Source organism: Rattus norvegicus, chromosome 4 (assembly GCF_021556685.1).
Source record: "Rattus norvegicus strain SHRSP/BbbUtx chromosome 4, alternate assembly SHRSP_T2T, whole genome shotgun sequence".
In the NCBI taxonomy this organism is placed as follows: domain Eukaryota; kingdom Metazoa; phylum Chordata; class Mammalia; order Rodentia; family Muridae; genus Rattus; species Rattus norvegicus.
Genome location: NC_141537.1, coordinates 84,145,885 through 84,159,909, shown reverse-complemented (window position 1 = coordinate 84,159,909; position 14,025 = coordinate 84,145,885). Strand labels below are relative to the sequence as shown.

Here is a 14,025-nt window from a genome sequence, read left to right as displayed (position 1 = left end):
GTGGCGTTCAAACGTCCTCTTGTCTCACATGTGTGCTTGTTGAGCACTTGTTGGGGTGGTTCCCAGCCATAATCTGATAGTAATTATTTCAGCAGACGTTGCAAAGTCCCTGTCCATTGATTTCGTTCCCCCCACCAAAGGAAGAATTTACATTTGTGGAGAAGCAAGGCATGTAGTTTAGTTTGGCTGTGGCAAACCAGCACTGGGGGCCCTTGTGTGGCCAAAGTTCAGTCCTAGGGCACAGTAATGTCGTTCGTAGAAAATGAGCTTCCTTGGTCGCTGAGTAGCTTCAACCTAGACACTGATCACGACGGGGGGAGCCATAAAGGGAAAGGGATATAAGCCAAGGAGGGCCCCAACCAGAAGCTCGTAAGTCAAAGGGCACATGCTTGTGGGAGCCACTAACATCGCCCTCTGTGCAGGCAAACCAGTAAATAATAAACACACTTTTAATGTTTCCAAGGCTATCTGTGGGGCCAGCACTATAAAGCAAAATGGCTAATTTTTCTATAATAAAGTGAATTTGAATGAACAACTTAAATCAATATTAGGCGGTGGTATTGTGTGTATTAATATCTACATATCATTAGCATAATCCCAAGTGAATTTTTTCATTACGAAAAGTAATGCTAGGCTTGACTTTTCATTTCCTTTGGTATTAACTTATATGCAATATAAATTTGGTTAGAAATAACTTTTGTTTGAAAGCTTATCTACTTCCACTCTCTGTGTAGACACAGACAGACAGACAGACAGACAGACAGACACACACACACACACACACACACACACACACAGATTGACAGCAAGATGCCTCAGTTCAGAGTATCAGAGGAGTGTTTTGTACACAGGCAGAGAGAGGCCCTATACTGGCTGGTTTTGTGTGTCAACTTGACACAAGCTGGAGTCATCACAGAGAAAGGAGCCTCCCTTGAGGAAATGCCTCCATGAGACCCAGCTGTAAGGTATTTTCTCAATTTATGATCAAGGGCAGGGGGTGGGGAAACCAGTTCATTGTGGGTGGTGCTGTCCCTGGGCTGGTACTCTTGGGTTCTATAGGAGAGCAAGCTGAGCAAGCCAGGGGAAGCAAGCCAGTAAGTAACATCCCTCCATGGCCTGTGCATCAGCTCCTGCTTCCTGACCTGCTTGAGTTCCAGTCCTGACTTCCTTTGGTGATGAACAGCAATGTGGAAGTGTAAGCTGAATAAACCCTTTCCTCCCCAACTTGCTTCTTGGTCATGCTATTGTGTGCAGGAATAGAAACCCTGACTAAGGCAGGCCCCTTGGCTCTCCAGCATCTCCTACAACTTCGGAACACTGTAGACTTTCTTTGAAAGGGTTACACAAAACTAACACATAGCCGTGTAAAATCTGGAATTTCAGTGCCGCTAAAACAAAACAATAGAAAAGGCAAAACCCTTCTATGCAAGCGGGCCCCAACCTGCTCTCTGCATGGCACTTCAGTTCAAACCCTATGTACAGATTCAAGAATAACTAATGACACCTCAAGTCTAAAATCAGGACTTCAGAATATGAGCTCAGTTATCTTCCTGGACAGTTCTGGAAAGCACACAGCAGGAGACGCTGGGTGTGCATCAGCAGGTTGTGCTTGGCAGTCTGTGTGGCAAAGGCTAGAGCAGGCTTGCTCATTGGAGCCACCCAGACCAGTTCTGTCTGCTGCGGATACTCTGTGAGCCACGGATGCAATATTAAATGCCCTAGGAGTCACACTAACATTTAAAATCAAGCGAAGTTAATTTTAAAGTATATTTTATTATCTAGCTATCATAATTTCAGCATATAGTTAGTATTTTTAAAGGTTAATAAGGTCATTTTCGTTTGTTTCTGTTATACTGTCTTTAAACACATATTGGCTAGTTTTATGTTAACTTGACACAGGCTAGAGTCATTTGGGAAGAGAAATTCTCAGTTGAGAAAATGCCTCTCTAAGACTAGATTCTATAGAAGGCTTTAAGACACAACAGGACTGAGGCACTTATAAACTCACAGAAACTGTGGCAGCGTGCACAAGATCTGCACAGGTTCAAGCCTGATGGGGTTCCAGCATTGACTGTAGGAAGTAGACGCGAGATCCCACTCCCAACTAAGAAGCTATCTACAACCGGCACTTACAGGAAAAGGGAAAATCATTTTTCTCCAATGGAGTGTCACTGGGAGTATCAACCACCCTGCTGGGCAGGCCCAAAGCTAGTAGTAGTTGGCCAACACAAAATGAACTCAATGATGGTTTTGTGAACTCTTTTGTTTCATTTTGCTTTGTTTTGGCACATTTCACCTTAATTGATCTTTTGTTTGTTTTGATTTTCCATTTTGTAAGTTTGTTCGGTTGTTTCTGTTTCTTGGGTTTTTTTGTTTTGTTTTATTTTTGGTTTTCATTTTGTTTTGTTTTGGGAACATAAAGTTAAGTGGGTGGGGTGGCTGGGAGGAGTTGGGATGGGGGAGGGCAGATGATCAAAATATATCATACAAAATATATTATATGATAAAACATATCATATAATCTGTTTTCAATTTAAAAAATATAAAGACTGGCTTATAAAGCAAGCTTGCGAGGGATTTTCTTGATTAGGGATTGACATGAGAGGGCCCAGCTCACGTTGGTGGTACCAACCCTGGGCAGGTGAGCCGGGCTGTATGAGGAAGCAGGCTGGGCAAGCTGTGAGGAACAAGCTAATGTAAGAAAGCAGCATTCCTCCACGGCTTCCGCATCAGTCCCTACCCCCAGGCTCTCGTCTTCCACTCCCTCCTTCGCTCGTTGTGACCTGAAAGTTGTAAAATGAAATAAACCTTTTACCCCCCCCCCCAGGATGCTTTTAATCATCAATAATTCAGGGACTGGCCGTGATTTAATGAGCCCCAGCCACATGTGTTTCCATATGGAACAGGCGGACACTCTTGAAGGTAAGACACAGCAAGAGACTGACTCCTGAAGCCATGTCCTTCTCACTTCTTATCCGAACATGAGCACTTCAAGGGAAAGCACTTTACATTGCTAGCATGGCACTGTCTGAAACAATAAGGAAGCTCTGGGTTTCATTCCCTTGAAACAGTACAGGGAAACTATAAAGGCCAATTACGGGCAGCACAAAACCAAGGAACCAGGCCTCCAACAAGAAGAGAATTGCGTAAGATCACCTCCCCAGTGAGCCTGTGAATCACAGAGCCTACAGCCAGGGTCTGAACTCATGGAGGAAAAGAACAGGCTGTGAACATCACAATCCTTCAGGTTATTACTTTCAGAATCCAGTGGTCTTTCTGACAGCTGTTGACAGGACACTGTCCACCTCTCCACTTCTGTTGTACCTGAAGGTGGTAACAGACGTTCAAGGAGTAAACCTTCCTTTACTGAGGAACTCTCATGTTCCTGTATCTTCTCTGTAGGCACTTCCTCCAAAGTATGTGAACTTAACATTCCAAAAGCTAAACTGATCTTTTTTTTTTTTTTTAACATTCCCAATTCATTTGCGTGTGGGCCTGATGCAGGAGGAGAACGGTTCTAGGCAAAGAGTTTGCCGATAGGCAGGCTGCTCAAAAGGCTTTCAGATAACGGCTCGGATATGCAGTTGGTAACCTCAGTCCACAGAGTCAGAACTTTCCTCCTTTCTTGATGGTGCTTTAGAAGAGATACAACTGAGAGACCCAGGCATTTCTAGGCATAGGCATTTGTTTTCTTGGAGGCTGAAATTAAAGCTCACTGTGGAGCCTTTTTCAAAAAGAAATCAAGTTACCAGTTAGGAAACAACAGACTCTTGTTGGTAAGAAACTTGAATCAAACTTCAAGATTAAAAGGAGACGAGATCACAGACATTTTAATTATTCTCTCCTTTATCATCCCCTCAGCCATCGCTCCACAGATTCCCTCAGTTATGAAGAAACTGCTCTAGTAAAAGTCAGTTTGCAAAGTTAACTAGCAAAACCTAAAGCATCAGGGGATGGCATACGATGGAATTCTCTGTCCTTGGCTGGTTCCTTAGCCCTCTGTCTGAGGACTATGAACACCCATGTCATCCTAAAGGATTTCCCCCACAATGTGCAGTCCGACTTAGTAGCCACTGGAGGAGTGTGCTTTCGAGCACTCAGATGTTCCAGCGGAGCTGAGGAACTACATTTGTTCAAGCGTAAATAGACGTAGCCGTCTGTGGCTAATGGCCACTCCAGTTAAGGTAGCTCTTTACAGAGCTGTAGCATAGCAGGCTGGGCTCACTCGAGTCTTGGTGTCTCCCGGGCATTCAGAGCCCATTTGAAACACAAAGGACTGTATGTCTTCCTCTCTGAAGTACCACATCATAACTGAGCAGAACTTCATCCATGAAGCCAGGTAGGGAAAAAAAAGTCTTCAATAAATTCTCTACAGTTGATACTACTCGTCGGCTTGAGCCAGGAAGAAGAACAGAGAGTTGGTGTGTGGGAATTAGAACTCTGGAGAGCAGTCATCCCCATTGTGACCTCACTGATTCGCACTGGACAGATAGTCCTGAGTTCTCTGGACCTTGATCATCACAGGTGCAGAGGTCAGGATCTGCTAAACAAACCCCAAGTTCCTCTGTACACCAACCTGCTCAGCTCACATTTATAAGCAGACAAAGGAGGATTAGAAACACTGGTTGTTTTAAATTAATAATTTATGTCAGTGATACCATATTGCAACAGGGGTGAGGCTGGTTGACTGACAGGCTACCTGTTGAAACAAGGCAGTGTTGCAACTAAATCATATCAGGTGACTGAATTCATAGAACAGCACCCATTGTGCAGGGTGACTGCATGTGAGGACGAAAGCTGGCTATTTGTATAAGGAGCTGGTGAGCTCTCACTGAAGCCCTAGCAAGAAGTACTCTGATATGTCAAGGGTCACATGCTAGGCCATCAGTCTCAGACCCCACCACACCCCAATCTTCCCAACCCTTCCCCCACACCTGGGGACAGTAACAGGAGTCCCTGGCATTGCTAACTGCCTGTGAGGCTAGTACAGTCCTAACAGAGGCTGGCTCCCTCTTGCCATGGCCAAGTTGAATAAACTCCTGCTAGTCACTCGGAGGCACACAGTCCTGTTCTGTGCCACCCACCAACATGCACTGAGGCACAAGCATTCACTCTGGTGTAAATCCCTGTGAAAGATAAAGCCAGCTTTCTCGTCTCCGTGGCCGTGGAAGGAAAGGTAGAAGATACCAGGGAATTTAGACAACATTGAAGGCAAGGTAAACCAAAGGTGGGATTTGTGAAAATATGTCCAAACAAACATGACAAACATGTGGGAAGAGAAAGAGGAAGAAGGAAGGAAGGAAGGAAGGAAGGAGGAAGGAAGGAAGACAAGACAGGCAGGCAGGCAGAGAAGGAAGGTAAGAAGCAGAATGCATATGGGAAGCCATGTTAGAAGCTAGGAAATGCAAACACACTCCTAAAACGATGGGTGAATGTTATCAGTCACTTGCCAACCTGATGCTAGGACTGCTTTTTCTTTCTTTGTACACATCTTGGCAGGAATGCTGGTCTTTCAGCAGGAAATTCTTTCCCCAAACATGCCGGTACAACACTGTGCATCTTTTCCAACTGAATGTCCGGTTGTTGTTACCACGGTGTAGGAACAACAGGAGTCCCTGCTGAGCAGCAGACAGTCCTCAGTAGAGGCTAACACTGAGGCCAGGCCCCGGATAGCAGTTAGGAGTCCACATTGTCCAGTTAGACCACACTCAGGCTGGTCTTGGGAAACACTTGATGTTTCTATCCCTCAAAAGTCAAATGAAGGACAGAGTCACCAACCCAATTCAGGGAGCTTAGTGGGGGCAAGAGGTACCTGGGCAAAACACACAACCCGGTGTGGCCCCTGTTAAATACTAGAAAGCTGCCTCCTCAGGACTGTCTTCTGCTGCTGTGACAAAATACTCTCGGGATCCTTAAGAGTGGCAAGATGGTCTCCAAGGCTTCAACCTGTGGTCAGGTTTTGGGTCTGCTGTGCAGCAGAACCTTATGGCAGGAAATAGGCGGCTGAGGAGAACTGTTCACCTCTTGGTGGGCTGAAGGGAATGAGACAGCCCTCAACTCAGTAGGGTAGGCTCTGTCTCCATCTCCTACCATCGTCAGGGCTGGTGACCAGTCCATCAACCTGTGCCCTTGGGTCTTAGGATGAAGTCCATAGCAGATATACTCGTGTAAGAAGATGGTCCTACTGGGCTCGTTCGAGTCACTACAATTGGGCAGCGGTGCTAATTAAGTTCATTTAGATGTGGCAAGGCCTCCAGGAAAGCAGACAGACTTCATGGGAGAGAGCACCTTCTCCTGCAGCATTAATCTTGGCTTTTGCAATTTTTAACAGTGACTTTTAATTCCATATTTTTGTGCACGTGGGCTTAAATAAAACAGATAACTTCCTGCTAACACTGATAACTGTGATGTTTAGTTTCCAACTATAAAAGTTAGGTCTGGTTCTCCCAGCTCCGTGCTCCCAGAAATAAGACTCAATATATATATTTACAAATTCCTTGACCACATAGCTAAACTTTTTTTTTCTGACTAGATCATAACAAAAAACTCACCTATTTTAATCTACATTCTGTAACATGGCTCGTGACCTGTGCTCAGGCACCCTGTGACCATATCGTCACATCTTCCTGGGTGACTCCCCCATACCTCACTCTATCCCAGAGTTCTTTCTGCCTCCTTGATGTCCCGCCTTCTCTTCCAGCCTTTCCTATAGGCTGTAGGTCTTTTAATTGATAGGTGATGGATCCATACAACACGCCAGATATCCTCTCTACGACCAGAAGCTGTCATTCAAAAGCAAAGCAATGTCTTCTCCATGTAACTGAATATTACAGAAGAAAAGGTCGGGGCCCAAGACACAAGAGGTTTCTCACTGTTCAGGTTTGCCTCTGTCATGGCTCCCTGGTAGAATCTAGATCCATGCAGCTCCCAATTACACACTTGTTAGTGGTTCCCAGAATTGCCAAAGTCCAGGTGTCCCCTCTGCATCTAGGAATGTAAGGCTTTCTGTGTATGTCACTGGACCCGCCCTCCCAATAACAAGTGAGAAACATTCCTGCTTCTAGGGTCAACAGCAGTCTGCCTCCCTGCCTTCAGCACTGCTCTGCAGAATCCACAAAAAAAAAAAAAAACCTCAATTCATTCAAGAACAGTATTTCAATTAAGGTTAAGATGCTGTACACCAGGCTGAGCTTTACCTATTTCCTGTTGTAAAAATGGCCAACTTCGCTTTAATAATCTCGCATGCTTATGTTTTCAAAATGTTAAATTCTTATACAGGTCCCTTTAATATTTAACATTCTAATTTGTTCAGTTACTAGGAAAGATCTCATTTGTTTATCACATTGTATGAGCTGTGTGTTCCGGTTTTTTTTTTTTTTAATTGACTGTGAAATTATCCATTTGGCAATCACATTGCTGATATGCAAAAAAATTCTTATTTTAATTATAAAAGCAAATATGACCCTTGATTATTAAGAAAGCTTTTTCAAATCAGCCAGTTTATTTCTGGATATAATCAAGTACACCTGGCAATATTAGAATCTTAAAGATATCGATTTCTGTGTGTTGGTGGGTGGTTTAAAAATAATTGAAGGAACCAAACCTTCTTGCCAATCCAGGCAACTGTGGAATTTAATTATCAGTGGTCATCATTAAAACAGAGGCTCACCCATTCCTTTTACACATAATTGAACCCTCCATAGGAAAATTCTAAAGAGTTCTCGAAAAAATGTATTTTTAAGTTAATGTTAACCTGACGACTTTGCTAGGTGACAGTTGGTAACAGGCACAAGGACACACTTGGGTGATGTGGTTAAACAAAAGCAGGGAAGATTATTCAAGTTAGAGAACCTTGAGCTTCTGCTGAGCGAATCACCAGTTTCCCTCCATGCAGCCACCAGGAAACTTCATTCTCTCAGCCGGTCCTCAGAGACCGACTGACAGCATACTGGGACCCTGGAGAAGCTGGCTGTTCTTTTACTAGTGCCCCAATGTCCAAGTTCATCCTTGATTTCAGGATCATGTCATCAAAGCCTCCAGGAAGTTTCCCACCTACCAGGAGAAAGGATCAAGGACCCAAGAAAAGCAAGGGAAAGTTACAGACTTAGCCTGGGTCTAAGTTCTCAGTCATCCTGAAATGCCTTTCTTTGCCTACATTCTAGAAAGCTTCTAACTATCCATCAATGTCCGACACTTGTGTCAACTCCACTGGCTACTCCAGACTAAAGCCATCACTTCCTTACCCTGCACACCCCTCTACATACATAAATACACACATACACACATACATACATACATACATACATACATACATACATACATACATACTGTATCACTGTAGGGCACGGGCTATGAGATGGCTGCCTATCCTTCCTGCTGCTTCTCAGAGACTCTTGAGTAATCTTTTCAATGCAAGCACTCAGAGCTATATCTGAAACCTACAATGTGCTCACTCACTAAAATGTTTCTTTAATGGAGCTAAAACTCAAGATTAAATTCAGCATATGCACTGGCTGGTATCGTGTCAACTTGACACAAGCTAGAGTCCTCAGAGAGGAAGGAGCCTCAGTTGAGGAAATGCCTCCATGAGATCCAGCTGTAAGGCATTTTCTCAATTGGCAATCAGTGGGGGAAGGCCTGGCCCATTGTGAGTGGTGCCATCCCTGGGCTGGTAGTCCTGGGTTGTAGAAGAAAGCACGCTGAGCAAGCCATAGGGAACGAAGCAGCAGGCAACACTCCTCTGAGGTCTTTGTATCACATCAGCTCCTGTCTCCAGGTTCCTGCCCTGTTTGCGTTTTCTGTTCTGACTCCTTTGGTGATAAATAGCAATCTGTAAGTATAAACCAAATAATTCTTTCCTCCCCAACTTGCTTTTTAGCCACAGTGTTTCTTTGCAGCAATATAGACCCTAAGAGTATGAGGGAAGAAAGGGATTTCATGTGCACTGAGTGCAGAGTTTATTTCATCATCTAAGGTTGAAGCCACTGAACACCTTCATCCCTCAAAGAAGACTGTGAATCTGTTTGCAAGATGTTTTAAAGGTGTGTGTGTATGTATGTATGTATGAATGTATGTATGTATGTATGTATGTATGCATGCATGCATGTGTAGGCGTGCCTATTGAGGCCAGAAGAGGGCTTGCATGCCCTGGAGCTGGAGTTACAGGTTGTTGGGAGCCTTTCAATGTATCAAGGGTACTTGGGCCTGAACTCAGGTCCTCCGGGAAGAACAGCAATCTCTCTTAACCACTGAGCCTCTCCTCTGCACCAAGCTCTCTTATGCATTAGACCCTGGGCCCGAAACTCAGCATACTGATTTAATGCGAAAATTGAAGCTAGGAAAAACTTAAGTAACCCACCTCAAGAGGCCTCACTGGCCAGCAGGGGAGCCAGAATTCAAATACAATGATCTCAGAAGTTTGAAGCTACAAAGAAAGCTAGAATTATCTCCCTTGCTAAGCCTTGAAGTCCAAGCCTGGCCCACAGTTGGCCCTTCCGCCTGGTGACTAATGGGTTCACAGAGTGCCCTACTTTCTCAGACTCTGGCCTTTGCCTGCAAGAACCCAGCTGCTCTGCGAAACAGACTCTATTCTTCTCTGCTCAACACCTCTCACAGGTGTGAATTGCTTGTGTCCTCTGAATTATTCATTAGCCACACAATGGTAAGTGTGCTTAAAAAGAACTATGATTCCATATTTTTGCAAGACAAAGTGTCTGATGAATTGGTGCACTAGGCCATATAAACCCACAGGTCAGGTTGATTTACATGCAATGGTAAATAGATTCAATGTCCACTCTTTTGCCTTTCAGATTTCATGCAATTTCCCACAGTCTCCAACAGGATTAAGAGACGGGTCCATAAAACAGGGGAGAAAGCCATTGTAAGCCTGCTGTCCTCTCTGCAGTCACCGCCCTCCAAAGCTTATCCTGGCTGCTATGAGCAGCAAAGTCTTCCCAGGGCTGACCTAGGCTTCTTAAGCTGTATCAAGATCCAGAATTTCAGATGGCACAGCATCGGTACCCTACGCCTCCAGGGAATCCTAAGATGATGCTGTCTCCTGTTTCCTCCTCATCATCATCCTTCCTCGGTCCTCCCCTTGCTACCTTTATCCCCTCAGTTCATGGAGTGGGCAGGCTTTGGAGAGGGAGAAACATGTGCTAATAGGAAGGCAGCATCTCTGCATTTTAAATTCAATGTTAGTCAACCAAAATGAATTGAAACGCAGTGGCAGTGGTTTGAGGGTACTAAAAATAAGCCCTAGCATTTGCTGAGTTCTCAGAATTAAAACCACAGGCGGTCAACTTGTTGCTGTTCTTAATAAGAGCTGACTGCTCTGCCCACCAGTCCCTACTGCCAGCAGCTCAAACTACCCGGCACCTAACAATGCTGTTTTTATTAGTTGACAGCACTCATTAAAGGAAGTGTCATTTCCATGGGACTAAACCTGACCAAGAAAAGATAGCATGTAGCAAGCATTCAAGAGAACAACTACTCTCTGGTCACAGTCACCTTGTGTCTACAATTTGGTTAGTTACACATCCACAGCTGTGGTTCCTTTCATGCCTGCCTTCCTGCCCAATGCTGCATCTCTTCTCCACACTGAATTTAATTTTTGGAGAATAAAGAAAAAGAATTCAATGGGACACCATACAATATTAATACACAGAGCATTCCCACTAGGACTTTAAGACTTTTCTTTGACCCTTGAGTTCTGTATGTCAAACAGAACTGTGTGTCTTAACAGCCATCCCTTCAGGGTTTCTTATTAAAGTTTTCAGTGACCAAAGGGGTAGGGGAACTGTACCTAATGCATCATTCTGATTAGAAACCTGTCATGTTCAGAAACCAGAGGGGCTGCCTCCATTGATTCTTATGCCTTTGCATTCATTATCATTTTTTTTCTGTTCAATTAGACCTGCTGATCAACCATAGAAAAGCTGAAAGCCCTTTTTTTCACCCAGCCACATTTAACACAGAAAAAAAATGGAAGCCTTGAAAGTAAAATTACAGCGTAGGATAAGAACGCGTCTAGAGCCCCCCTCGCTCGCTCCTGCACACACACATGCTCTCTGTGTCTGTCTCACAGTCTCTCTGTCTGTCTCTGTCTCTCTCTCTGTTTCTCTGTCTCTGTCTACACACACACACACACACACACACACACACACACACACACACACACACACACAGCTCACAGGGTAAACATGCCAGGAGTCAGAGAGGCTGGGCTCGACCTCCATTCCACTATCCCACTTTAGTAGGACGAGCAAGACACATTTTCCTCCTGGCTGCTCTCTCAAACCCATGCCCCAAGCGAGTGTCTCCAAGGAGCTAATTTCTGAAACAAACAAAGAAATCCGAGTCTGCAAGGAGCTAGGGTTTGCACCCTTCTTTGGCTCTGGGTATCCAGGGTAGCAGGCGCCAAGATACACAGGTCCGGAGCTCAGCTGTGCCCTCACCTTCCCGGCGCTTTCTGCCCCCGTTCCAGCTGTGCAGAAAGTGCAAGGCTGCTGGCAGCTACTGCTCGCCAGGAGCCCCAGACTCCTGGTCCGCAAGCCTAGGACACTACCGAGTCCCACCTCTACGCTGTCACAGGTCAGACGAGGAGGTGCTGACCACCTTAACAAGTGTCCCGGGGACGCTGGTGCCCCGCGCCACGCTCTCCTAGAGCGGGCGGGACGGCCACAGGTAGACTCTCCATCCCCGCACAGGCGACCGCGCGCTGAAACTCACCAGAGGACACGGAGGAGCCGGACAGACTAGAGTTGCTGGACGCTGCCATCTCGGCGCCGCGCGTCGCTGCTTGCTCAGTCCCGGTGCGGGCGGCGTCGCCGCTGCCCTCGGCCGGCCGCTCGCAGCCCGCGCGGCCCCCAGCCCATGGCAAAGTCCTGGGGACGCGCGGGAAGCACCGGCCTCCGGACTCTGCCTGCACTTCCTGCTCCGCCAGATGACGCGCTGCCGCCGCCGCTATTTATTCGTGCTCGCTGTCCCTCTCGGCGCCTGGGCGCGCTCCGCTACGGGCGTCGGAGTGGCAGGGGCGCAGCGAGGCCGAGGCGGCCGGCCAGGAGGATGGGACCACCGCTCTCAGCGTCCCCGCTGTCCCCGCTGCGAGCCCGCTCCCTGCGCGCGACTGGAACCTGGGCACCCCTGGGCTCCCAGCACCAGCTCTAGAGAATTCAGCCTCCGCCGCCGCACTTCGAGCGGCCCGGGCAAAGGCGGGGGAGACAGATAGACAGCGACCTCCCCCTTCTCCCTCCTCCCCAACTCAGCTCGCGCGCGCACACAAAGGAAGGAGGAGAGGAACGCCGGCGCTCCGGGCTGAATCCACTCTGCCCGCTTGACAGCTCCAGCACCCCTGGCTGCTGGGGGAGGCTGAGGACCAAGGGGTGGGGACCATCAGGACTCGGAGCCTGCCCCGAGGTGTTGGGCAAACCGCCAGGGACGCGCAGCGGACCGAGCAGCAGTGTACAGCGCTGCTTCCCGAGTTAGAGAAGGGGATGGAGGGGTTGTAGGAGGAAGGTGGCAGCAAGCTCTAGGCTCTGGAGCAACCACACAGTGTGGGGAGGGAGTGCGGGGGGGGGGGGGGTCCCAGAAGGCGAAGGCGAGGTCTCTGAGGATTAGGTGCGGGGCAGCAGGCCAGGATGCCACCGAGGCTGGGAAGCGCCCTTTCCACCACCCTACAATTTGTCCTTTGTTGGTCAGGAATCGAAGGTCCCTGCCCTGGTGTAGGTCTCCTAAACCACTCAGGGAGCCGATCTGGCTACACTGAAGTACTCCAGTCACTGGCAGGGACCGTGCCCCAAAAGTCCACTATGCTTCTGAGACTGGTGTTAAAAAAAAATAAAAATAGAGACATCCCAAAGGTGGCATCGGTCTTACACAAAGAAAGTGGTCCTCTGCCCCTTGTTCGGGTCCTCACAAAAGACTAAGACTGCAGCAGGTGCAACTGAAGCCTTTAAGGATAAGGAATTGCCTAGGTGTATGAGAGAAAGGGACTGGGGCTGGTCTGTGCCATTCTCCTGTATTTAAACCTAAATTAATTTCACTGGAAGGAAATGTCATGCAGATATATATTTTAAAATCCGTTTCACGCTCCCAGCAGAGTAATCGGTTCTTTCATTCCTAAAGCTACAGAAAACTGTGAAATTTGAACAGAAATTGTTAGATCAAAGGAAAAAAAGCAAACATTAAAGGAATGAAAGTACTCTCATTATAGAGCAAAACGGAAAGTGTTCGCATTGGGAGCAGCACGATTTTGAAAAACATGGCTAAGAAGGGCATAGTCCATTTGAAAATTATCAGGAGTGACTCGGAACAGCGGCCACGTCCTGGGGGCCTCCACATCTGCAGAGGACCTCGTGTACAGTGAATAATAAGTGTTAAATGATCACGATATGCACTCATGTCACATTTTCTACTTGATTTAAAGTATATTTTAAAATTTCCCCCTAGGATGCCATCCCAGTGTGACTGCCCAACAAGTGCCCCCACCCACATTTATTTGTTGATTAGTTTGGGGGGGGAACCTCTTGTTGAACTCCCATGAGCCACTTCAGCTCCACTGAGCTGTATCATCATGGACTCCATTTATAGGGCTCTTAAGACAGATCTGCCTGGGTCAGCTAGACTCAGGTACTGCTAAGTCTCCTCATCCCATGCACTTTTGGAGGGCAGTGCAAGCTTGAGGTGACTTCATCTGGAGCCCTGTGGGTACATACACTCACCCAGCATGCTCTGGACCACTCTATGGGAGTGGAACTTCTTGCACACCCAGAGTTCAAGGCACGACATGACATTCAGTTGTCTGGCTAGTAATTTACAAAGTCCTCTGGATCTCTAGATGGTGGGCAAGGCTGTCGCTGGACAAGATCATTACTACGTGGGCATTGAAGAAAACCAGCATCTCAGTTCAAACAAGGATGTCAGCAAATACTTTATAGTCCTGTTTCTCCACTTCTACTACTGATAACATGGAGAATAAGCTTGAGAAAAATACTAGTTGTGATACCATATCGTGCTATTCAAGAC

The 14,025-nt window shown here is 46.7% G+C and overlaps 1 protein-coding gene across 2 annotated transcripts in view; it reads right to left on the bottom strand.

Annotated features, from left to right (window-relative positions):
- Positions 1-12,204, bottom strand: part of Chn2 (chimerin 2) — a 259,262-nt gene extending 247,058 nt beyond the window's left edge. Inside the window, exon 1 of one of the 2 annotated variants that reach the window (XM_087659490.1) lies at positions 11,731-12,204. In XM_087659490.1, the coding sequence (XP_087515616.1) occupies positions 11,731-11,779 (49 nt within the window). In that variant the 5' untranslated portion in view covers positions 11,780-12,204. 2 annotated transcript variants of the gene reach the window in all.
- Between the last annotated feature and the right edge of the window lie 1,821 nt (positions 12,205-14,025).